At 42.2% G+C, this 24,867-nt stretch overlaps 1 protein-coding gene across 1 annotated transcript in view; it reads right to left on the reverse strand.

Moving 5' to 3' along the window:
* Nucleotides 1-23,295, reverse strand: part of LOC103608674 (protein FAM115C-like) — a 25,308-nt gene extending 2,013 nt beyond the window's left edge. The window contains exons 1-6 of the mRNA XM_008593073.1: nt 22,673-23,295; nt 7,270-8,261; nt 6,875-6,972; nt 5,617-5,830; nt 4,515-4,754; nt 3,310-3,647 (exon numbers count right to left, since the gene is read on the reverse strand). Coding sequence (XP_008591295.1) covers nt 3,310-3,647; nt 4,515-4,754; nt 5,617-5,830; nt 6,875-6,972; nt 7,270-8,261; nt 22,673-23,295 — 2,505 coding nt within the window. The remainder of the gene's footprint in view (nt 1-3,309; nt 3,648-4,514; nt 4,755-5,616; nt 5,831-6,874; nt 6,973-7,269; nt 8,262-22,672) is intronic.
* Between the last annotated feature and the right edge of the window lie 1,572 nt (nt 23,296-24,867).

Consider the following 24,867-nt stretch of genomic DNA (forward strand, 5'->3'; position numbering starts at 1 on the left):
AAAAATAAATAAAATAAAAAAAGAAAGAATCAGGCATGTCACAAGGGGCTCAAAATAAATGACATATTTGATAGAGAGACAGCCCACCTGAAAGCCACTGGCAGGAGGCCCTTGTTTGGTAAGATTACAGAAATTTGGAGTTAGCAGGGATCTAAGGGTTTCCCAACCCCACTCACTCTTGTGTGGAGGAGAATTGTGTGACTCGGGTAGAAGAGCGAGAGGACAGACGATGCTATTGACATCGAGCCTCCCTCGGAGTGTCACGATTCACCCTCATGACTGCTCATCTGCTGTCACTGCCGTGGCCTCTGACAGTCCTCCCGGCCATTGCTCATTATAACATGCACTAGATATCTGCAATGTTCCAGACAGTGTGCTAGGCAGAAATGATTGAGAGGTCTTGTCCTTCTAGAGGGCAAAGCTCAGAGGGAGAGGCAGATATGTAAACAGACAAATCACTAAGAAACTTGGTTTATCCAGGAGATGATGTATGGCTGAAGGGCAACAGAGCTGACTTTTGACAGGTGACTGAGCAGGTAATAGACAAGATGTTCAAGCATGTTTCAGCAGCAGGAAGGAAACACAGGAGACTTGGGAGCCTGAGACAGTGAGATGTGTTCATAACTGTAAGTGGTTTGATATACTGGAGGATACATATGATAAATACAGAGGTGAAAAAACTAGGAGATGTCACCAGAGGTGCTGCCAAAAGTTTGAGGATGAAGGGCCTTCTAATACTCTGCTAAGCAGCTTCAGCTTTACCCTGTATGTAAAATAGAACACTGAAAGAGTTTTAAAGATGAAATATTAACATTATTCCAGGAGTAGTGTGGAAGATGGATTTTAGGGGACTGAGGCAAGATACTGGAACAGCTTAGGAGACTATTGGAATAAACAGAGGGAAGAAAGTATGAGGGCCTGAGCTAAGGACAGCAGGAAGAATGACGGGGAGAGTACCCCTAGCAGGTAGAGGCACCTGCCTGTCTTGAGACTCAGTCTCAGACTCCAAAATGATGGGCCTCTCCCTCCATAGTTTTGGAGAACTGAAGTTCACAGCTCTGCAGTTGGTGGATGGGCGGGTAGGGCAGAATCAGGGCTTTAACTTACTCTTTAGAGACAACCTACCATGAAGGTCTGCTGGCCTGTACACCCTCAGACTGGCTATATAGGATTATGCAAACTCATGAATGAAAAGCTATCTCATTGACTGAGGCTGTCTCACATTCACTTTTTAGAAAATTAGTGAATGAAAAAAAAAAATCAAAGAGAGGGCATGAAAGTGCAAAAGCGTGGGGCTTGTCATGATGTCCCGCCTTCAGGTTCTAGGTCCATCACTGAAATGGGTGCCATTAGTCAGGTTGCTTAAATTCTTTAACTTAGTATAAGCCTCTGTGAAAAGTGGGCCATACAACTCCTATCTGCAGGGTTGTGGGAGACATCACAGGAGATCTGATATGGGAACAGCATTGACAACTTAAAAACATTATAATTCAAAGCAGGACTTGGGGAGAGGGACTGGAATTTGTGCTTATTTCACAGGAAGTAGACTTGCTTCATGACTTTGGTGTGCTTCTGTTGGGTTGGATGGTTATTTATTTATTCATTTAAAAAACATTTTGGGTTCAAGTGGGTGACGGAAATCTGAGAACCTTGTGAGCAGCTTTATCTCCTACAATGCCTTCTTGTAATACAGTCGCCCTGTACACACATCCCTGATACTGTAAAGGGTTGTGACACTCACTCAACCTGTAAAACTAAGGTGAGGAAAAGAAAAATAGAACCGAACAATGGCCATTTATTGAACACTTACTAGAGGATCAAGGATAAAAACAGCTGCTGGAAGAACTGTGATGCAATCTCGAGAACGTCTGAGTTTCTGCTCTTGACCAGTATGCTGTATTTCTACTAATTATTCTGATAATACTTTTCATTTCTCTTATGTCACAAAATGATAGGAGGTGGGTGGGACAGGTGTCATTCTTTCCAGCTTAGAGGTGTAGAACCCAAGGAGCCCCTCCATGCAGCCCTGTCTCCCTTGTCCACAGGAGGTAGTGGACCCAGGCTGGTGGGGGGTGTGGGGGAAGAAGTTGGAGAACTCCTGGGATCCAGGATGCTACTTGACTGAGGGGTCTGGTGGCCCCATTTCTGGTGGCCCTAAATTTCTGCTGGTACCTGAAGATATGTTTCCAGAGCTGTCCACATATTCCAGTCACGCAGTGGGGCTCCCTTTCCCAGGTGTGCTTTGATTCTCTTCTCTCGTACTGGAGGGCTCAGAGCAGGGTGGGCCCGAGACCTGGGGATCCCCAGGACTGTCTCATGCACATAGACTGACCAAAGGTTACAGGTGGCTTCAGTGGTGTGTGGTGGGAACTCCCACCCATGCCGCTGCTGGTTGTGGCCCAACTCATGGACAGGGCCCCACAGACCTCTGCTTCTCATGCTCATCTCACTGATGAGCTCCTGCACCGACTCCAGGTGGCACATGATTGGGTATCCTGAGTGCATCCAGCCTGTGAACACAGAAGGAAAAGGGGGGTCATGAAAGGGGGGACTCTACACAAACCTCTCCCTTCATTCCTCTCCACTGTGGAGCTTTTCATCACCATCCTGGTTGTCCCCAATAATTCCAGAAACTCTGTGCTGATTGGAAAGCAAATGGCTTTCCTTGTCTTGGTCAGGAACTGGAGTACCTCGTCCCCTTCCCAGATGCTGGCAGCTGGGTCATGCCTTCCTTCTCTGGCCTTGGAGAATACAGATGCACCTGACACAGCTGCCCCTGCTGCAATTCCATGCTTCATTTCTTCTGAGCTGTTTTTGCATGTGAGTCTGTCACACTGTGTCCTGTGTCTGGATGTGAGGTTCTTGAGGCTAGGACAGTGCCATTTTTTCTTCCCCCATGGAAACCAGTGTGGTTCACCATGTGGGAAGCAGAGTTCCTTATTTTTCTCCCTATGCTACTCTTTCCTCTACACCACTCAGTACCTAACATAAACCTCTTTATTCATTTCCCCTTTTCATTTTCAACTCTGACTAACATTTGAGGGAAACAGTTCATTTTGAACACTCTCCTTGAAATGACCCTTCTTGCCACCTACAAATTCCTAGCACCAATTTTTCTGAGTTTGTTCTACCATGCTGTGAAATTTCTCCTTGTAGATGTTAAGTGATTTACTGTCCATCTGTAAAGAACTTACATTCCCATCATAGTCTATGTCTTTTATGTCTTTTTCCCCACTTTACATTTACTTTACTAATAAAATTATGTTTTACACATCTTGGACATTAAAAAAAGAAAAAAAAANCTGGTACCTGAAGATATGTTTCCAGAGCTGTCCACATATTCCAGTCACGCAGTGGGGCTCCCTTTCCCAGGTGTGCTTTGATTCTCTTCTCTCGTACTGGAGGGCTCAGAGCAGGGTGGGCCCGAGACCTGGGGATCCCCAGGACTGTCTCATGCACATAGACTGACCAAAGGTTACAGGTGGCCTCAGTGGTGTGTGGTGGGAACTCCCACCCATGCCGCTGCTGGTTGTGGCCCAACTCATGGACAGGGCCCCACAGACCTCTGCTTCTCATGCTCATCTCACTGATGAGCTCCTGCACCGACTCCAGGTGGCACATGATTGGGTATCCTGAGTGCATCCAGCCTGTGAACACAGAAGGAAAAGGGGGGTCATGAAAGGGGGGAGTCTACACAAACCTCTCCCTTCATTCCTCTCCACTGTGGAGCTTTTTATCACCATCCTGGTTGTCCCCAATAATTCCAGAAACTCTGTGCTGATTGGAAAGCAAATGGCTTTACTTGTCTTGGTCAGGAACTGGAATACCTCGTCCCCTTCCCAGATGCTGGCAGCTGGGTCATGCCTTCCTTCTCTGGCAGCTGGGTCATGCCTTCCTTCTCTGGCCTTGGAGAATACAGATGCACCTGACACAGCCGCCCCTGCTGCAATTCCATGCTTCATTTCTTCTGAGCTGTTTTTGCATGTGAGTCTGTCACATTGTGTCCTGTGTCTGGGTTTGAAGTTCTTGAGGCTAGGACAGTGCCATTTTTTCTTCCCCCATGGAAACCAGTGTGGTGCGCCATGTGGGAAGCAGAGTTCCTTATTTTTCTCCCTATGCTACTCTTTCCTCTACACCACTCAGTACCTAAAATAAACCTCTTTATTCATTTCCCCTTTTCATTTTCAACTCTGACTAACATTTGAGGGAAACAGTTCATTTTGAACACTCTCCTTGAAATGACCCTTCTTGCCACCTACAAATTCCTAGCACCAATTTTTCTGAGTTTGTTCTACCATGCTGTGAAATTTCTCCTTGTAGATGTTAAGTGATTTACTGTCCATCTGTAAAGAACTTACATTCCCATCATAGTCTATGTCTTTTATGTCTTTTTCCCCACTTTACATTTACTTTACTAATAAAATTATGTTTTACACATCTTGGACATTAAAAAAAGAAAAAAAAACCCTAAAAACAAAAAACATAAATGATGTCCTCTGATTAGGAGCACCCACCAGCTGAGATCTGCACATCAGCAACAATCCTCTCAGGACGTCGGAAAGGGAAGGGCTGGGCTGCCAGCCTGGCTATGGCCTGCAGCATCTCATCCCAGAGGCGGAGCAGTGGCTCTGGGTTCTCCAGGGTACGAAGGTTGGCAGTTGGCACTGTCAGGATGATGTTGTCGGTGGCCAGCTCTCCCCAGGGGGCTGGGTTCTCCTGGATATTCCTCCTCCACTCCTCCAGAGATGTCTTACCTGGGAATAAATATCACAGAACTTGCCACCCACTTCTCCAACTTCCCTTGAGCTGAAAAACACAACTTGCACTCCAGGAGGAGAACACTGAAATAATAAACTATAGTGTGGTCTACAGGCTATGAAGTGCAGGACAGGCTTCCAGACTTCTCTATGCTCTGCCCTGAAGTCTCCATGGACACAGCGTGTTTCATATCTCTTGCCTCCAAGTTCACTCCTAACAGTTTGATACAGGTTAGATGTACCCACCAAAGTTTTGTGTATTAGAGACTTAATCTCCACTACAACAGTGTTAAGAGGGCGAGAAATCCAATTATGGTAATTGAAAAGGGGGGCCTTTAAGAGGTGATTAGATTGTGAGGACAATTCTCTTGTAAATGGACTGATCATGGAGTGGTGGGCATGGTTCTGATGGCTTTAAAAGGAGAGCAAGTGAAGAGGTTAACTCTCTCTTGCTCAGACATTTCACCATGTGACACCCTGAGTCCCTATAAAGCCAACACCACCAAAGCCCTCACCAGATGTGTTCCTTTGACTTGGAACTTCCCAGCCTCCAAAACTGTAAGCAATAAATATTGTTTCTTTACAAATTACCCAGTTTCAGGTATTTTGTTATAAGCAACAGAGATGACCTAATACACTGTTTTTCTTCCTTCTCTCCTCTGACCCTTTTTCCTGTCCCCCTTTACTAAGCAGCCCATAGTCACTATGGCAACCACAGGGAACCCTGTCCCCTCAACTTTCGGTCCACTTACCCTCCTTCTCTCCTCTGACCCTTTTTCCTGTCCCCCTTTACTAAGTAGCCCATAGTCACTATGGCAACCACAGGGAACCCTGTCCCCTCAACTTTCGGTCCACTTACCCAGCTTGTAGTATGGGGCAGGCACAGCCTTCTTGATGGTGACAGACACAGGGCCAAGTTGACTGCCCTTGGGCACAATGACATAGAGGAGGCCACCCCAGAGGCAAGAGATTGACCGTTTGGTCCTGTCCATACAGCACTGGTGAGTCACAACAGGAGCTCGAGACAGCTTGCTAGCCTTGGTCAAGTTGTCGGTGTGGCAGCCAATCTGTACCTGGACGGATGATTCCAACATATGATAGAGGAAGTAGAGTCCCCACAATGTGTGTGTGGGGTTGTGGAGATTGTCGTGGGGATGCAGGGGCCTAGACAAATATGCCCACGAGACTGCAGCTTCCCTTTTCTATGAGCTATGCCTATGGAAACCTATGACCTGTTAGCACTCCAAAGTCATATGGACTAAAAAATACACATCACTTTTCCAGGGATTTAAACAGCTGCCCAATGGATCTCCATCGGATGTGAGCTGGTAAAAGACCTGGCCTTACCCCAAGGCTGATAACTGAGGGGGTCTCATGGTATCTTTTTACCAGGCAGAATCCTGGGCTCTCAAATCACAGCCTAAGCCAGTGTGGTGATTCTGATGTTGGGAATGAGCCAGGGAGATCCTGGTCTGCCATTTGTGAGCAGACAGGAAGCCCATCCAGAGGCAGTGAGGTCTGACCTGAGGGGAAGAGGATTGATTCCCTCTCCCCCTTGGTCCAGAGGTCACCTTCCTGGTCAGAGGGACCTAGACCTGTTTTGTCTAGAGTCCTGGGGCTGCTTTTCTTGGATTTGAACTCCAGAAAGGATGCTGACACCAAAGATACCCAATGTATGGTAGGAAGTGACCCTCAGAGTGGAGGAGGCAGGATGAATTGAAATCCTGCATGTAAGGCACAGTTTTGTAAGGGATGGATGAAGCGTACCCTTCAGGTGTCAAGGTTAAGAGGTGAAACTCAGACAGGCTTTGTGCTACTGGGAAGGTGGGCGAGGTACTGATGTGTAATCCGAACTCCTTTTCCTCACCTTTGGTGTCTCTCTACACCCCTGGGGATAGGTAAAACCATCACTTGAGGACATCAGAAAGTTCAGGTTTGAATACTTGATCTGGTATTAGTATCTGGGACTGCTCACTTAGGCTCCCTGAAATTTAGCTGCATCATCTGTAAAATCTGTAAAATGGGCCGAGGGACCCCTCCCTGGACTCCTGGTAGCCCTGAGTGAGCTGGAACCGTGAGGTGGCTGCGCAGGAAGCAGCGGTGTGGTCAGGCCTTACCTTCAGGCCCGCAGAGGCAGCAGCGTCAGACAGCGAGATTTCTGCATTCTGTCCCTCCGGGAGGTAGAGCCCAGTACTCACCCAGCAACTGCTGTTGCCTGACAAAAGTCACAGAGAAGGCTGAGATCTTCCTTCCTCCATGACGCCATCCCCACCTGGAGCCTCTCCGAGGCACGGCTTCTCCCGTGTACCCCCAGGCATCCAGGCATCTAGGACTTATCCCTCCTAAACCTCAAGCAGAACCCCAACCCCCATCTTCCTGACAGCACCTTCAGCACCTGCTGAAGCCTGGAGCTGGCCTTCCTGAGGGTCAGCACAGACAGGTCCTGCAAGGTCAGCCACTCCCACCTCCTGCCAGGTCTCAAAAGCTCTGGCGCTTTCTGCTCACTCCGTACCTGGGTTGGTCCCATTGATCTCCACAGTGATGGGCTGTTCAGAGAGGTACCGACTGGAGGAGCAGGTCCAGGTTCGAAGCCCCTGGGCCAGCTGGGAGCAGTCAGTCCCAGAGTGCGCCAGCTCCGTGGCCAGGCACAGCACTGCGGCCTCGCGGGAGTCTCTGGCGACTGGATGCTGCCGGCTCACAGCTGGGAGGCCCGAGCGCTGCAGCATCTTCCGCAGGAGCCGGTGCAGGGATATATAAGCAGGGACCCCCTCTGCAGGAATCTGCAGGAAGGCTGCACCATCTACTCCCAACTTGGCCAGATAGCTCTTTTCCAAGTTCCCACCCTCATGGTTCAATAGGGCCTGGAATTCAGATAGCGCCTTGCGGAAGTGATAGCTCCTCATCTCAGGGGTGGGGACAGAGAAACTGCCTGTGCTGAGAGTCTGAGCCAGAATGCTGAGGCCAAAGCAGTTGAGGATGAGGTTACCAGGGAAACTAGCCAAAGTGGAGCGGCCTGGGTTCTGGGAGGCCCACCACCAGGCCTGGCCCCCAATCAGCAAGCCCCCACCCTCAGCCACAAACTCCTGGATTTCCTTAGCCTCGCTGTCACTGTAAGCCTTGCAGCAGTAGACACGCAAGTCGCTGGTCAGGTGGGGCACCAGGCTGCATTCCAGGCCATGCTCTGACAGTATGGAACATAGATTTTTTAGACTTGTGCTCACCCCAACTTTGCCTGTGTGGCCTGTGGCCAGCCAGCGCACAGCATTGAGCACAAAGGACCTCAACTTGGGAGCACAGAGCATGCCCTCGTGGGCAGCCAGGACCACCCGGCCACGGCCATAGTGGGCAGCTGCCAGGAAGCAACCAAGGGAGGCATCAAGCCCCAGAGGGAAGGCGAGGGCCCCATGCACCAGCAGCTGCGAGGGGACCCCCCCTGTCCTGATGTCCAGCTCTGAGACCCCTTCCAGGAGCTGCTGCTGGTCCTGCCTGAGGTTCTTCCCACACCTGGAAAAGAGACAGGAGGGACAAGGAGACACCAGTCAGTTAATGAATAGAGAATAGAGAAATCGGTGTGGGGTGGAAAGAGTGCATGGTTCATGTCAATCTTCTCATTCTTACTAATGACATTTAGGGTTTTAGCATGTATTTTACCAAGTGTAAGGTACATTTTTTCACCTTCTTACAACTGATGGCATATCATCATGTAATAGGCAGTATTTCCTCTTCCTTAGTCATAACATAAAATAATAGCACGTCTTACAATCAATGTCGTAGATTTGATGAAATACTGTAGAGGGAGGTAGTGGCTTTATTTGAATATCTTAAAATCCACATTCTCCAAATAAACACCTCCAGGAAATTCCCACTTAGTCAACTAAGTGTTGAATTTTTTGGCTTGAATTTCACATCTTTAAAAATAATTATATATGTAAATGAATTAAGTTAGAAAAATAGTTTACTATGCCTACAGAAAGCAGTCTTGCTTATGAATTTCTCAGAGCTAATTTTCTGCCAAGGAAGGCTGTAAAAAACATCATATTGCATGCTCATGAGCCATCTCCAGTCTAGGAACACATCACAAGTAAACTGTTAAATATTACACTTGAAGATTTATACAAACACATACACCATTTTTTGTTTTTTTTTTTTAATTCTCATTTAAATTTGATGAGAGTATTTACTACTTTTTGTTGAGAAATGGCCAAAATGTAACAAATTCAGAAAAGGTTTTTTATTTCAAGATTTTTTTTTACTAATTTGTAAAATTTCTAAATGCTAAATAATAGGAGATTGTTTAAATAACTTATGGTTAACCATACATAGTATACCATATGATAATTAAAATAATTATTAGATAATTTGGAAAATGCTTAATGGAAACATTTTAAAAATTAGATTCCAAGATACTATGCTCTAAATAAATCAAATATATTATCTGCCAGGCAGTTTTAAACGCTTGGGATACACCAGTGAAATAAAATCGTTAAATCGCCTGTCTCTGTGTGGCTTACATTTCATTGGTGTGTGTGTGTGTGTGGTGAGCTGACAATAAACAATAGCACAATCAATAGATAAATTATATAGCCTGATAGAAGACAGTAAATGCCACAGCAGTATAAAGAGGATCAGAAATGTCTGGGCAGATCGGGCCGGCCCGGTGGCGCACTGCTACAGTGTGCCGCTTGGGAGCGGGGTGGCGCTCCTGCCGAGGGTTCGGATCCCACATACAGACCGGTTCCCGCTCACTGGCTGAGCGAGGTGTGGGTGCAGCACCGAGGGTTGCGCGTTGCCGGTCACGAAAAAAGACAAAAAAAGGAAAAAGAAAAAAAAAAAAAAAAGAAATGTCTGGGCAGAGGCTATTTGAAACAAGGTAATCAGGATAAGGTGAACCGAGAAGTAACATTTGAGCCAAGACTCACAGAAGATGAGCTAGCCACGCAGATATCCGAGAAAGGTAAAGTCCAGGCTGAGGAAGCTGCCCGCACAAAGGTCTTAAGGTAGAAGCAAGCCTTGTGGTGTCCACAGAACAGAAAGAGGCCTGTGTGGCTGCAGCAGAGGAAACAGAAGGTCAGAGAGGGAACGGAGAGGTCGGATCATTTTTTAGTTACTGCAGATGTGTCCATTGAAGGTAGACAGTAAGCAAGGAAAGAAAGACATTTTGCAACATGTGGCCAAATTGTCTGAGAGTATGGATACCCTAACTACCTGTAGGAAAATGTACCCCTTTTTCTTGTCTGCCCAGTATATTTTACCTTTCTGGACCTACCCCAGTCCCCCACCATTGGCTATCATTTGGTTCAGATGTATGCAAGGGACATAAGCCCCATGCTGGAGTGACTGGAACATATTGCCCTGCTCTGAGACTGTTTATGATGAATCTGGTACCTTAACTACATCCAACTCTGGACTATCTGCTAGACTACTGGGGAGGTTTTAAGCCTGTAGGGCTGAGAAATAGACCTAGAGCTGACAGGATTTTATCATGTGAGGAGCTGTCTAGGAAACAGTCAGATGACCCCCACAAGAAATCTGTCCTGAACCTTCCCAATATCTGATTAAAATGATTGAACACATTTGTCCCTGTGGACGTACATACACATACAACCACAGTAGCACTGGAAATCTAGAAAGTGCCTGGGATAGTGGATATCAGTTACAGAAACTACATGGGATATAAGAAAAACAAAAACCTACTTAACACAAAAGGCAGCATAAATTGAGTTAAAGATGAAATCATCCGAGATGAAAATATTTGCAACAAATTTAACAGACAAAAAATTAGAATACAGACTATACAAACAATTTCCAAGAACAAACTGAAAAGCAAAAAACAGAGAACATTTAAAAACCATATGCTGAAGCAGCTCATGAAAGATAAAATAGAAATGGAATATTCAATGTTTGAAAAGATGTAATAATGCAACTACAAGTTAAACATGATTAAATTTTTTTTACCCAGAAAATTGGTAAATGTTGATAAAGCTAACAATATTAAGTGCTGACAAGAGTGTGGAGAAAAATAATCTTTCATACAATTTAGAGGTCAATTTGGCAGTATCTAATCAAATTAAAAAGACAAATAGCCTATATAGTAGTATGCATAGAGGCAGTATCACAACAGATGACTAGACAATATTTTAAGGGTGATATTAATAATCTCAGATAGCTAGTTAGCAATATTTAAGTCCCATATATTATCTCTTTACAATGTTTAAGTCTGGATAATAATATAATTAAAGTAGCTATTATGTAATGGGGTTTAACATATGCTAAGCATTTTACATATGGATTATCTCTTTTACTTGTTATAGTAAACCTGAAAGTTATTATTGTCGTTTTATAGATGAGGTTTAGAAAAGTTAGACAATTTCCCCAATTCTTAACTAATAACTTGTCAGGGACAGGAAGCAAACCAGGCTGGCCTGCCTCTACAGCCATGGTTGTTGTCTACACACCAGAAGTCTCTTGCTCAATTGTTGAGTCTTTGGATGGAGCCCACAGCTGGGTATACGGCGATCAACAGTTGTATTTTATGCAAAGGAGACTTTAAATAGAGCTGAAGGTGGAGATAATACTGCATTTATGAAAAAGAAAAGCATGGGTTATTTCAGAGCTGGAAGTGCAGGAGAAGCCACTGAAAAAGAGGAAAGGGAGGAATGTTATGCTGAGGAAATGCTCCACGTCACACCTGAGCTGACAGGTGATGGGGCGATAGGCTTCTGAATTCTGATTAAAACATTATCATAGTAGGAAGCTACAGCAATGATTAGAAAGTTCAGTGTGAAGTGAGCTTCTGTAATTTTCACCACATTAAAAGTATAATATCTAACAAATTTTTTAATACATTTTTTTCCTGAACATAAAAGTAATGAAGTCTCTGGGTAGAAATCAAATACATCTTCACTTGGCTTGTTTTGTTTCTCTGCTCAGATGGTCCAGGATGTAAGAATACTCTTCGAGATTTAATTTGCTCTCTTGTAAATATACACAGGATGGTAACACTAGAATCTAGAGACAAAGTTTTCCTGGGATCTATAACATCAAGAAAAGGACTAGAGGAAATTATGTTGATTGGATGTTTAAAAAAAAAATTTTTGAAGCCCACCTCTCATGAGTTTGTGTATCTTTTCTATATTTTTTCCTTTAAATACAGATAAACTATAGTAAATAACAAAAAACTTTAAAAACTGTCTTGATCATCATTGAGTAATACAGGTATAGATGATCAGAGAGGCCCCTTGTAATTGTAAACATAGTTTTCTCTCTTATTTTAAGCTAGTAGGCTCAGGGTAGAATCTCATTAGGTTTCCATCATGCCTACTGAAAACACAATTTGAATAAACACATTTAACTCATCAGATTTAAAAAATAATTTAGAAAACTCACTTCTATAACAAATTGCAGGTACGTAAATTACTCATTTTGAATAATCAGAATACAGAGGCTACTCACTTGTGGGCACAGATATATTTGTATTTCTAGGTCACACCTAAATTTTGCTTAAAAATATAAACCTATCTTACTGTGTTAACTGTATCTCCTAGTTTTATAGATAATATTACCAATTTCTGAAGACTATTATCAGAATTAAAGGAGATAATATATGTGAAAGCATGCATAGTACAAAATTGGCACGTGTTAGGCACTTTAAAATTTTGTTCATTTATATTTGCACATTTATTTTAGTTTTTAAGATAGCTAACTAAAACTTTTTAGAGAAAAGAGAAGTACAGTGTATGACTATAGATTTAAAAAAGAAATAAAGTTTATCAGAAAAGGAAAATCAGAAAAAGTAAAGTTTACATCAAATTAGTTCAAACACAAAAAATTGAAAAAAGGAAGGCCAGACTGTTGTGTATTTTTAATTTGAGTACAACTATAACTCAATAGCAACGGAGTGGAAAGAAATGATAGTGTTTTTGTAAAAATGATAATGCAGATTATTAATCATTTAAGCAATACGAATAAGTACATAGAAGAAAATAAAAACCCACATGCACACTCCAAGTATTACTCCTCAGTAAAAATCAGTCATACTTAGAAATGGTTAAAAAGACAGCTAGCTAGCTAGCTAGATAGATAAAAAGATAGAGAGGAAGAAATTACATAAAAATGGAACCATGCGGCACTTGCTAATTTTTTACTTGAATTAACAGGTGAGCAAGAAAATAAAATAAAAACGGAAGGAGTGCTGAAACAAGATATTTCTTCACCAAAAGAGAGAATAATTGCTTAAACATACCACTATGATTAATAAGAAAGATTATGAATTCCATTAAGAAAATGCCATCATTAAAACAATGTTGTAGCTGAAAAAGCACTGACTGACTCCCTGCCATGAAAGGTGGAGGAATGGGGGTCCCCCGAAGATTCTTGAAAGTTTGACACCTAATCGAACTCCTTCCAATGTCAATGGCATGCATTCACTGGAGATAAATAGGGTCACGTGCTGCTACGTACCGATCAGTGCTGCAAGGATGTCCCTGTCGGCACACTGCCTGGTTGTTATTGTGCACCTGCACTTGATGAAGTCAGTTCCGTTAAGGTAAAGGAGCTAGATGTGTTTGAGAATGCTGTCTTTCCAGCTCCTTCCAGGTGGATCTGGTTACATAACCTTCTCCCTCTGTCCCCCCAGCCTAGGTATTCTAGAAACCTGTTCTAGCTTATTTCTAGGCTGCCCCACCATCTCCTGATTGGTCCTTTTGCCCTTCTGTCATCTGCACAGTCAACTCTGTGAGTATTCAACATTCCCTGTATTCCAATGCAATATTTTTTTTCCTGGTTACACTCTGACAGATATAAGCCTTGTCTATTCTGTTCCTTGCGGAGGTTAATTTACTTATCTCACCTGAGGTGTTTGGTTCTTCATTTGTTTTCTTCATTCTGAAATCCCCTTTTTCATCTCGCTCTGCTTCTCATTTGTTCTCCAAATGTCCTTTTATAGCGTGAAATATTCTGGGGGAATGTGCTTCTATTCATTGAGCCGCATTCTTTTCCAGACATGGTTGCTTCTGTTCTCTTTCCACAGTAAATTTCTGTCTCTTTTATAGTTCCCCTCTTAATTTATAATTTTTTTTTTTTTTTTTTTGGTGGTTGGTCAGTACAGGGATCCAAACCCTTGACCTTGGTGTTATAACACCATGCTCTAACCAGCTGAGCTACCCAGCCAGCCCTTAATTTATAATTTGTTATAGCATGTTTATATAGTTATTATATAGATTTTTTTTCCTATAAGTGTGGACAGATCTTCTGCATGTTCTGATATAGCGTGGGTGAATTCTCCTTGATGCACTTGCTATGTTTCCCAGGACTGTTTGTTTTTACATACAGATGACATCCATCTACCTTTTCAAATTATATCATCTCTATATCACTTTTTTCCACTTATTACCTGAAGTCAAGAGAACTAATTGAAGAGCAAAGATCATCTGAGGCCCAGTACTGTCCTTGCTGGGGGCCTGGTCCCTCCACTCTTAGGGGATCTAAAGCTAGGCCTACTCCACCTGACCATCATGAAACTCACTTGGGGATTCAGCTCACTACCATGGTTGGAAGATGAGACAGCAAACCCCGACAACCCTTTCTTTCTCCACCAAATCCCCAAGTAGCTCTGTTGCTTTTATACTTGAGGGTTTTTTAAAGTGTCTTCTTACCCAATTTGTTCACTTTTCTACAAATTAGAAGGCATTAATAATACTTCTTGAATTTGTGGTTTCAACTATTTTCTTTCTGTTGTACATATGAGGTTGGGTGGGCTTAGAAGACGCTCCATTCTGGGCCACACCTCGATCCCCTGTTCCTCTCCTTGGCCGGTGCTTGGCAATGTAGGGCATTTTCATCAAAACCTTCCATGTTCAGATGTTTATCTACTATTTTTCATTCATTTTATCAGATTTAGGGGAGAGGGTGTTTCTGGGAGTTTGCCTCATTTCACACAATCTTTACCTGTTGTAGTGGATTGAGTTATGTTCCCCCAAAACCCACTGAGGCTAGAATTGTCTCCCAAGTTTTATGTGTTAGAAACTTAGCCCCCACTGTGATTGTTAAGAGGGTGGGAAATCCTATATAGTAATTGAAGGGTGGAGCCTTGAAGATGTGATTGGATTGTAGGACCGTGCAGTAGTGAATGGATTAAAAATGGTAGTTGGGGGGTAGTTCTGAGGGTTCTCTCTGCTTCCACCATCTTGCAATGTGAGATCCCTGAGTTGGGGGGTAGTTCTGAGGGCTCTCTCTGCTTCCACCATCTTGCAATGTGAGATCCCTGGGTCACTGTCACCACCACCAGATGGACTCTGGACTTCCTAGCCTCAGAAACTGTAGGAATAAATTTTGTTTTTCTTTATAAACCACCCAGTTCCAGGTATTTTGTTATAAGCAACAAAAACAGACTAATATACCTGTCAACTCTCTATATTTAAGGATCTTGAATTTGAACAGGGCTGTGCTGCTTATAACCATGAAGTCCTTGGACAAAGACATTCCTGTTCTACAGGAATTTGATGAGGATAGAATAAAATAATACATAATCCTCAAGAGATTCATAATCTAAGCTACTAGTATGCATTTACTTGTATGTGAGCAGCTTCTAATATGTTCTTGACCTTGTAGATGACACTATGTACAGGTGTAATGAGCTGTTGATGATTTAAGATTAACTTTCCCCCTAGACTCTTCTGTCTTGGTATAAAAGCAGCAAGTGCCTTTGGATCTGATTTTGAATGTTAAAGTAAAGTAACTTTAGTGTCCTCCTCAATTATATAAACATAGGTGTGCAGTCAGCTCTTGCCCTTGGGGATAGGACAGGAGAGGATCTTTTGTTGGTGTTAGAGATTACCACTTCCCTTGGCAAACAGAGCTTGGGTGGGGCACAGAACAATTCCCTTAAGGAGCTCCAGGACCTTCAAGCAGGAACTAGAAATTAAGGAACCTGTTACGTCGGTCCAGGGACCTTTGACCAAGATTAGTTTGCAGAAAAGTTAACTGAAAACTTCAACAGGTACTTTCCTATGAAGGAGAGAATATGAGCTGGGGACCCTCTTTGAGTTTTGAGTTCAAGGGATCAGTCAACTCCAGCTCAGTTTTGACTGAGGCTGAAAGCCTCTGTGACTCAGCCCCCAGCACCATATTCACATAATAAAAAGTCGTCTGCAGGTTTAACACTAGTAAATTAGGCCACCCTTTCCCTTGTTAAGGTTTTGGATATGTATTCATCCATATCTTTTTTCTCTAATTTACATAGTTTACAAATATTTGTTGATCTCTGCTATATTTCACACATCAGGCATTGAGAATACAACATTAAACATAACGGGAAAGATCAATGCATTCACGGAGCTTGACAGCACCAGTAACTAAATGGCTGAGATATTTACAGATTGTGATAGTTAATATTTAGGGAGCAGATGGATAAGTGTGATAAAGTGAAACTGAAAGGAGAGTCCTAAGTTCAATAGAGCTGGGGGAAACTTCTCTGAGGAGGGTGTTTGAATTGAATCTTAGTAGAGAGAATAAATTGTTTTTTCAAGAGCTGAGAGAAGATCCAAAATAGGAACAGAATCTGAAAACCAAGTTACTTTGTATTAAATTGCTGGTGCTATCTTTTTCAATAATAGATTTTCGAATATCTTGATAACTTATAAAACAAGAAAGCTAATGTCACACATTGTGATCTTTGCATTGAGGGAGAGTTCTAAAACACTTCAAAGATGCGCATGACTGATGGAACAATTAGAGTCCCCCTTCTTAACAATATCCAAACAAGAAGTACCTAAGCATTCAAAAAAAGGAAATAGCTAAACAAATTATAGAACTTATGACTGAAAATACTCATTAAGAAGATGATTTGTAAAAATAAAAAAATATATATTTAAGCAGAATACAAAGTGGCAATATGTAATCACAACTAGCAATCATGATGTATGACAACAAAAGAGATATAAAAGTCAACATTTTGTTGAGGACATTGTGGAAACTACAAATATTCAAAAACTTTAATATCCATATTGTTTTTTCAATAAAGGTTTTGCAAACAATAACAAATGGCAATGTGGAAGACTATCTTCACACAACATTACCTGAACATTCACCACACTTTTGTCAGTCATACAAGTATAGACTTAAGTTAAACAGTCTGGAAATCCCAGTGCTAGAATAGTGCCTAAATTGTTAACAGGCACTCAATAAATTTTAGAGGAATGAAAGAATGAATACTATGTACTAGAAAGAGGAAAAGAAAATTGATATGTTCAGAAAATTTATTTCTTTATCCTGTTGGTTGCAGAATAAATAAAAACAATATAAATGACATCACGTCAAAGAAAGACATCTTAATGTGAACCGGGGGACATTTTTCTGTTGTTTGAAGGTTATGAAAAGGCAATGACATAATGTAAAAATTGTCTTTTTATTCAGGGTATAATTATTAAAAATCTGGAGAGTATAGAAATGTTTGAAGATGAAAATAAGCATCATCAATTTGTCAACAAAGGGTTATGAAAAGGCAATGACATAATGTAAAAATTGTCTTTTTATTCAGGGTATAATTATTGAAAATCTGGAGAGTATAGAAATGTTTGAAGATGAAAATAAGCATCATCAATTTGTCAACAAAGATACACTCACTGAAAAACTCCCTGTACACTAATTTCTGTTTCTGAGTCTGCTTCCTAGAAACCCACCCTGCAACCAGGGGAATTTGGCAGTGCCTCACAAAATTACTAGACACTTCCTCTGTGACTCAGCAAACCCGTTTCCAGTGAAATGACAAAAATATGAAGATATATGCACAGGGTATTCATTGCAGCAGATTTGTAATAGTAAAAATGCTGGAAAAAAATATATTAGGAACTCAAATGTCTATCAGTAAGGAACTTATTGAATAAACTATATTATATCCACACAGTGTAGTATAATATAGTATATCTTTATATACTATTAATGGAGCCATATTCGGAAAATAATGTTATGTGGAAAAAATAAGGTGGAGTAAAATGGTAGAGTATGCTATTGCCTTACCCAAGGAGGAGAAGGCATCTAATACGTGTGGTCATTTGCTTATATATACACAAATAATGGAGTATTAAATCATAAAAAAAAGGGTGAAGAAAGAAGAAAATTGTATGAAGAGGACAGAAAAAGAATATAGGTTTCCTAAGATATTCCATTGGATCCACATAACTATTTTTATGTAATTATAAAGCAAAATTAAATTACAAGAGTAATTTCAAAACTCAAAGTAAAACAACCAAATCAATTGACATCTATATTCACTTAGTGGTATAACTACAAAGAGGGAAACTATTCTTTTTTTTTTTTTTTTAAAGATGACCTGTAAGGGGATCTTAACCCTTGACTTGGTGTTGTCAGCACCATGCTCTCCCAAGTGAGCAAACCAGCCATCCCCATATAGGGATTCAAACCCGTGGCCTTGGTGTTATCAGCACCACACTCTCCCGAGTGAGCCACGGGCCGGCACAAGAGGAGCTATTCTAAGTGACTTTAAAAGATGGTAATTTGACTTTGTATACCTAATAAGATATATTATAAAAACATAAAGAAGTGAAAATAATTTTTAACTATTATAGTAATAATATTGTTGGTAGTAGTATTGTTATTTGCATATTTCAACTGTTATGTATATATATCATGGAGAACAAAAAAATGGGTCATTATGTTGGTGTCTTCCAGAGCTGGAATTTTTCATTATTGGGAAAAAAAGAAATACAGATGTAAGATTGTTGAAATTAAAATAAAACCCTATAGCTCTGAATTTGAATTTGAAGTATCCGTATGAACTCTTGATGTATTTATCTTTTTTTTTAGAGACCTATTTCTTAGCTTTGTCCAGTCAGAAGGCACAGAAACAATGATAAACCTAGTAGTAATAAATACCTCCAACACCCAGATTGTGGTTTCTAAATACCATTTCCCACTAAAAGAAATAGGGCTTCTTGGAGAAATGGCTAATTCTGGGCTTGGGGCAGGAAATGTATAAGATGAGACTGAAACCCCTTGTTATACCGAAAAGTAAGGAAGCCTACTAAGGTTGGGTCAAAAAAAGATTCAAGAGTCAATGTGAATTGGCTCACAATGGCTAAACATGTCACAATTTTAGCACCAATAAAGATAATAAATGAAACACACTGTGTTTAAGTCCATGATTTCATAATGGCACTAAACATAATGAAAACACATTGATGACCTCTGGAAGATACTAGGGAACCAGCTCAATATTTTGAAAACTGGTATAAAAATGGGAGAGAATGAGAATTAAGCATTTATCTTGCTTTCCTATATATAAACTATACCACAGAATAAACAGATCATTGATGAATGCAGGTTTGCTTTATAGAACTATTCCAATCAATCGATAAAAGACATAATAGAATTTTAAAGCCACCATTTTATAACCACTGATCAATTAATGGATCTAGGGCTAAGTAATGATTATTAATGACTGCTAATATCATAGTGAGAGAGAAAAATTGGGCCTTATGTTCTACCCAATGGAAGTACATACTACCATCCATAAAGTAGTCAGGCCAAAGATACAAACATGGATCTGATTAAGTCTCTAGATCAGGAGCTGGGAAAATTTTTCTTAAGGGGCTAGATAAACATTTTAGGTTTGTTGGCCACATGGTCTCTGCTGAAACTACTCAACTTTGACATTGTAGCTTGAAAGCAGCCATGGATGATTAGTGAATGATTGAGCATGGATGTGTTCCGATTAAACTTTATTTACAAAAACAGGGGGTTGGCCCACAGGCCTTAGTTTGTCAATCCTGCCATAGAATCTAGATCAAACTTTACATTTACAGGAAAAACAGGGAAAAAAAGGAATATATTTAAATGACAGCATAGGGATGCTCAACAAAGTTTAGAGTGAAGAAAACTGTTCAGAAAAGGATGTCTTCAACAAAAAAAAAACTTCAAAAAATCAAGAGTTGGAAAGGAAACTCATCTTTCATAAGAGACATAAAAGTTGTGTCAAGAAATCAAAGTATTTAGGCTTTATTCAAATACCAATGCCAATAAATTTTGAAAAATAATTAAAGGCAATCAGAAATAAATGATGACATTAAGGAATTATTCTTTAAGGTGTGATAATGGTGTCTTGTAGTTATGTTTCAAGAGTTCATGTTTTTAGAGATACAGATTGAAATACTAACAGATGGAATGATATGATGTCTGCTATTAATCTGGGGTGCAGATGGGTGGGGCTGTAGATGGAATAAGATTGAGCATAAGTTAACTATTATTGGAGTTGGGGAATGGCTGCATCGGGATGCATTATACTTTTCTCCTATTTTTGCATATGTTTGAATTTTTCCACAATTAAAAGTTTAAAAAAAGAAAACAAAATATATGTCAGATTTAGTGGCACAGATGAAAAATGTAGGTATAGATGAATCAAAACAGGTTTAGTTTGCTAAAGAGGAGAGTCCTTTGGGGAAATTCAAGAGGAATTATGCTGATGTGATTTAACTTCCTTGTCCCTTAGTATTAGAATCAAAAACAAGTTGGAGAAAATCAGATCCACCCTATTATCTCAGAGTAACCATATCATCTCCCCAACCCTTTCAGAAGGGAAGGAATTCTAAGTGTACCAGGGCCCAGGGCACAATATCTGTATGTCCCTTCTTCCTTGACTTCCTCAGAGATGCCAGTGTCCATTAAAAATATTCAGCTCCTCAGACCTCTGGCAGTTAGGGTTGGCCTCCTGATCTGGTCCTGGCCATTAAAATGTAAATGGCAGTCTAATGGTTTGGGCTTCCAGAAAACACACAATTTTCTAAATTAAAAGGGATAGACTCAGCAGTATATCCATTCCAGCTTATTTTTGCCTGGGTATAATTACAGTGCCTAAAGTAGTAGGGGTTATCTCGTAGCCATAAGAATAAAAGAATGATGGGATGGGAGTGGGGGGTCAGTGACGGGGGGAATGAACCTGGGCCATGATGGAGTCACTTCCACAGGCCTGGATTATGTACCTGGACTTCATATTACATAAACTCCAACATGATTAATCCACTATAGTAAGGCTCTTTTACATGTGGCCAAACAGAATTAGTCACTAATATCTCAAACCCAAAATATCCAAAATTAAACCCCTGATTGTACCTGGACTTCATATTACATAAACTCCAACATGATTAATCCACTATAGTAAGGCTCTTTTACATATGGCCAAACAGAATTAGTCACTAATATCTCAAACCCAAAATATCCAAAATTAAACCCCTGATCTCTTCTAATACATCTTCTCAAAGTCTTGCACAGCTCAATAAATGGCAACACCTGTCTTGAGGTCATTCAAACCAAAAATCTCAACTCCTCTTTTTACCTCTTGCTCCATATTCAGTCCATCGGCCAAGCCTGATGGGTTCCACCTTTGAAGTGTGTCCAGAATCAAACCTCTTCTCAGCAGCTCCATTGCTTTCACTGTAGGCTGGGTCACCATCATCTCTCATGTGGCCTATTTAACTGGCCTCCTGATTGGTCTCCTCCTTCAACCTCTGCCTCCTACAGTCCATTCTCCACCATCAATCAGAGGTTCTCTTTGAAATATGTCACATCATGTCAATTTCCTGTACAAAATCCAAAATTCCTTCCCACCTCACTACGAATAAGACCTGAAGTTCTACCCTGGACCATCAGTTCTTAGACGGCCTCAGCTTACAGCACTCTAGCCCTCATTCACTCTGGCTTCTTTGATGTTTGGAAACAAACCCAGCAGGCTTCTGTTTCAGGTTTTCATCCTTGCTCCTCGCTCTGCCTGGAATCTTCTCACAGATGTCCACATGGCTCATTCCTTTATGTCCTGCAGGTCTCTTTGCAATGAAACCTACCAGAGAAGCCTTACAAGTTGGCCATTTGTTTGTTTGCAGTCATATCTGTTCCTATTTCCTCTTGGTCATCCTCTGCGCTGCAGGGAACTGTATTTCCCAGGTTTCCTAAGCCCTTGGATCTTGGTGGGTTCAGACCATGGAAGGCAGTGGTAGAAGATCAAAGGCAGACAGGAAGTAAGAAGCAGCTGAGGTATGTGTCTCTTTTAAGTTGTGTGTCTGGTAACCACGAAGTCTTCTCTGAGACTCCAACTCCCATCAGACAGACCTTCCATCTGTGGTCCCAGCTCCTGCTGGACAGGCCACACATAGCTCCAGCTTCTGCCAGGTAGTACAGAACTTGGGCTCCAGTAACACCACCTCCTGCTGTTGCTAATCTCTTGGTTACCTGCTGTCTCCTGTGTGGCTTTTCAGCTTTTCCATCACACGTATAATCAGTTTTCTATACTAAATCCTTTCTGTTTGAAACACCAACAAATCCTGACTCAGCCTGACCAATATGCCTTCTCTGAAGACCCTAAATAAAATAGTGTCTGCCCCCTTCCTGACATACCATCCGCTTATCCTGCTTTACCTTCCCTCCTGGCTCTTATAAATACCTGATAAGTCTCTACATGTCTATTTGTTGTTTCCTCAATTGCCTGACTCTCCACTGGAATACGAGCTTCATGGCAGCATGACTTGTCTGCTTTGATCTCAGCTAGATCCCCAGTGCCCAGAACGGGGCCTCACACATGGTAGGTGCTCACACAAACAAACGTTCTTTTATCTGTTTAAGAGATATTGATAAGTACTCTCAATGTTCCAGGCACTAGACACAGACATAGAGTGGTAAATAAGACAAGCTTTCCTATTAAGCTGATAATAGCTTTGGCCGTAGGAGAGAATGGCAGTGAGGAGCCACCCCTCCTTGTGTCTTGGTGCATTTTAATTATCCTGGTTTTAATTTGTGGTGATTCCAAATCTGAATGGAAAATCCCTTCTATTGAAGTGTAAACTCGTTGAAGAGGGGGATCAACTCTACAGTTTAACATGAGGCAGACTTCCTAACAGGGAACAGACACTCACCTGACATGAAGTGGTATCTTGGGCACCTTTTTAGAGACCTTGAACCGGCCTCTGTCTCCACAGATGTCAGTGATGTACACTCCAGCCACACTGGTCACCTTGTTCCCGGTGAAGCTGGACAGCACCTTTTCACGGCCATGCTGACTGGCCCAATACCAGGCTTGGCCCCCGATGAGCAAGCCCCCTCCACGTTTCACAAACTGGATCAGCTTTGCAGTCACAGTGTCATTGTAGGCACTGATGCAGAAAACCCCCAGGGGCTCTCCTGGTTCTGGCCCAATCTGTGCCTTAACCCCAGAGTCCTGCAGGATCTTTACTAGTGGTTCCAGGGATAGGTGCACCTCAATGGGAGCTCCAGGGGAGGGAGAGAGCCAGCCCACTGCATTGAGAAGAAATGGAGCCAAGCCAGCATGCTGCAGGTAGCCCTCGTGGGATACGACAATGAGGCGGCCTCGGCCGTAGCAGGAGGCAGCAATGAGCACCTGGCCCTTGTCATTCACCATCACTGGGAAGCTGGCCTCCCCAATAAGAAGCAGTTCACTGGGGATGGGGCCTTTGGGGACATCCCATCTTGTCACCCCTTTCATGAGGGCCTCGAAAGCAGCAGCAGGAGTTGTCGCCATGGTTCTATCAGCTGCTGCAGAGGAAAGCAAGGTCTCGAGTTGGCCAGAACAGATGAAGGAATAAGTGAAAAAAACAACTAAAAACACATTCACCCCTGAAATTTCAGTGGGTTCCCCACTGTGTACCAAGCACTGTTCTAGCACTGGGGTACAGCCAGAAACAAAACAGACAAGGTCCTCACTTACATTAATCAAATATCTTAGCAGGGGAAAGACGACGAATAAATAGGTACATAAGCCGACAAATAAAACACAGCGATTAATAATGGTTATGATAAAAATTAAACATGATAGCAAGCAAATAAAAGACTATTTTTGAGTGGGTGACAGGAAAGGCTTCCATGAGAAAGTGATGTTGACGGTGAAACCCCAAATGCAGCTGGAGAACAGCATTCCAGCCAAGAGAGGCACCGGGTGGCTGAGAAAAAGGGCAAGAGGGGCAGGAACTTTGGCAGAAGGAGGGAGGGGCTGGATCCTGCTGGGCCTGGCGCATCCAGGTGAGAGTTCATGAGTTGACTTTGTGTTTTATTTCTTTGGACAGAAGGTCACGTGACCTGTCAGAAACTCCATTTGTTCTGACAACTTCAAGTACATGAGTTGGAAATGTCTCTCAATTTATCATGCCTGTCTTAATAGGGTGGTCCCCACCTCTATTTGGGTAGCATTCTGCAGTTTCTAGAGGTCTTTTACAATTCAGTGTGCCTAAAACTGAGCTCATTACTACCTTCAAAGCAGCTCCTCTTGGATTAATTATTTCAGCCTCAGCTTCCCCATTCACAAAAAAAGAGCAATACATCCCTTGGAGGATTGTTTTTGAAGAGACAACATACAAAAGTGCCTTGTCCAGGATCAGGTTCCCACAGTGAGCACTGAGTAAACACAAGTGTCTGTCCCTTTGCTGAGCTTTCTAGTTTCCCCAAGTGACAAAGGCATATACTGGGTGTTCTGGGTGCCCGTGCCCCTTCCCTCAGCCCACCTGTGACTTCAGCCATGTAGGACTTTCCCATGCACTCGGATACCTCTCACCTCTTCAGGTGCACAGAGAAGCCCTGAAGTGGCAATGAGTTGACACCCAGGTATATTTTACCCAGTGGAGCAGGGGGTCATGAATACATGCCCAGAGGTCGTCCTGAGGTGCATTCTGGAGAGTTCCTCAGAGTGCTCCTGGAGGAACCCCCCATACCCCAGGCTGGCTTTCCTTCCTTCCTTGTCTCATTCTTCCACTTCCTCACTTGGGCCTTCTGGGCTCACTTCCCAAATAGACTACCTATAGGCAAGTCCTTGTAACAGGCCTTGCTTTGGGGGAGAATCTCAGCTACACAGATACCAAACCCTTGAACCACACTTGCCTCCCTCCTTCCTGTTTCCGCACACAGTTATCAACTCATTCTGCTGATCTCTCCCAAGCATCACTCCCTTTAGTTCACATTCACATCTAGACTAAACCAATCCGGTTTTAGTCCCTAGGCTGCTTTCTTATCTGCAATCTTCCTCAATAAGAACTCTAATTAGAACCCTCCCATTTTACTCACTCCCATAAGCTACACCTTGCTGAGTGCCTCACCCTGGTTT

Source organism: Galeopterus variegatus, unplaced genomic scaffold (assembly GCF_000696425.1).
Source record: "Galeopterus variegatus unplaced genomic scaffold, G_variegatus-3.0.2 Scaffold8678, whole genome shotgun sequence".
NCBI classification, from domain to species: Eukaryota; Metazoa; Chordata; class Mammalia; order Dermoptera; family Cynocephalidae; genus Galeopterus; species Galeopterus variegatus.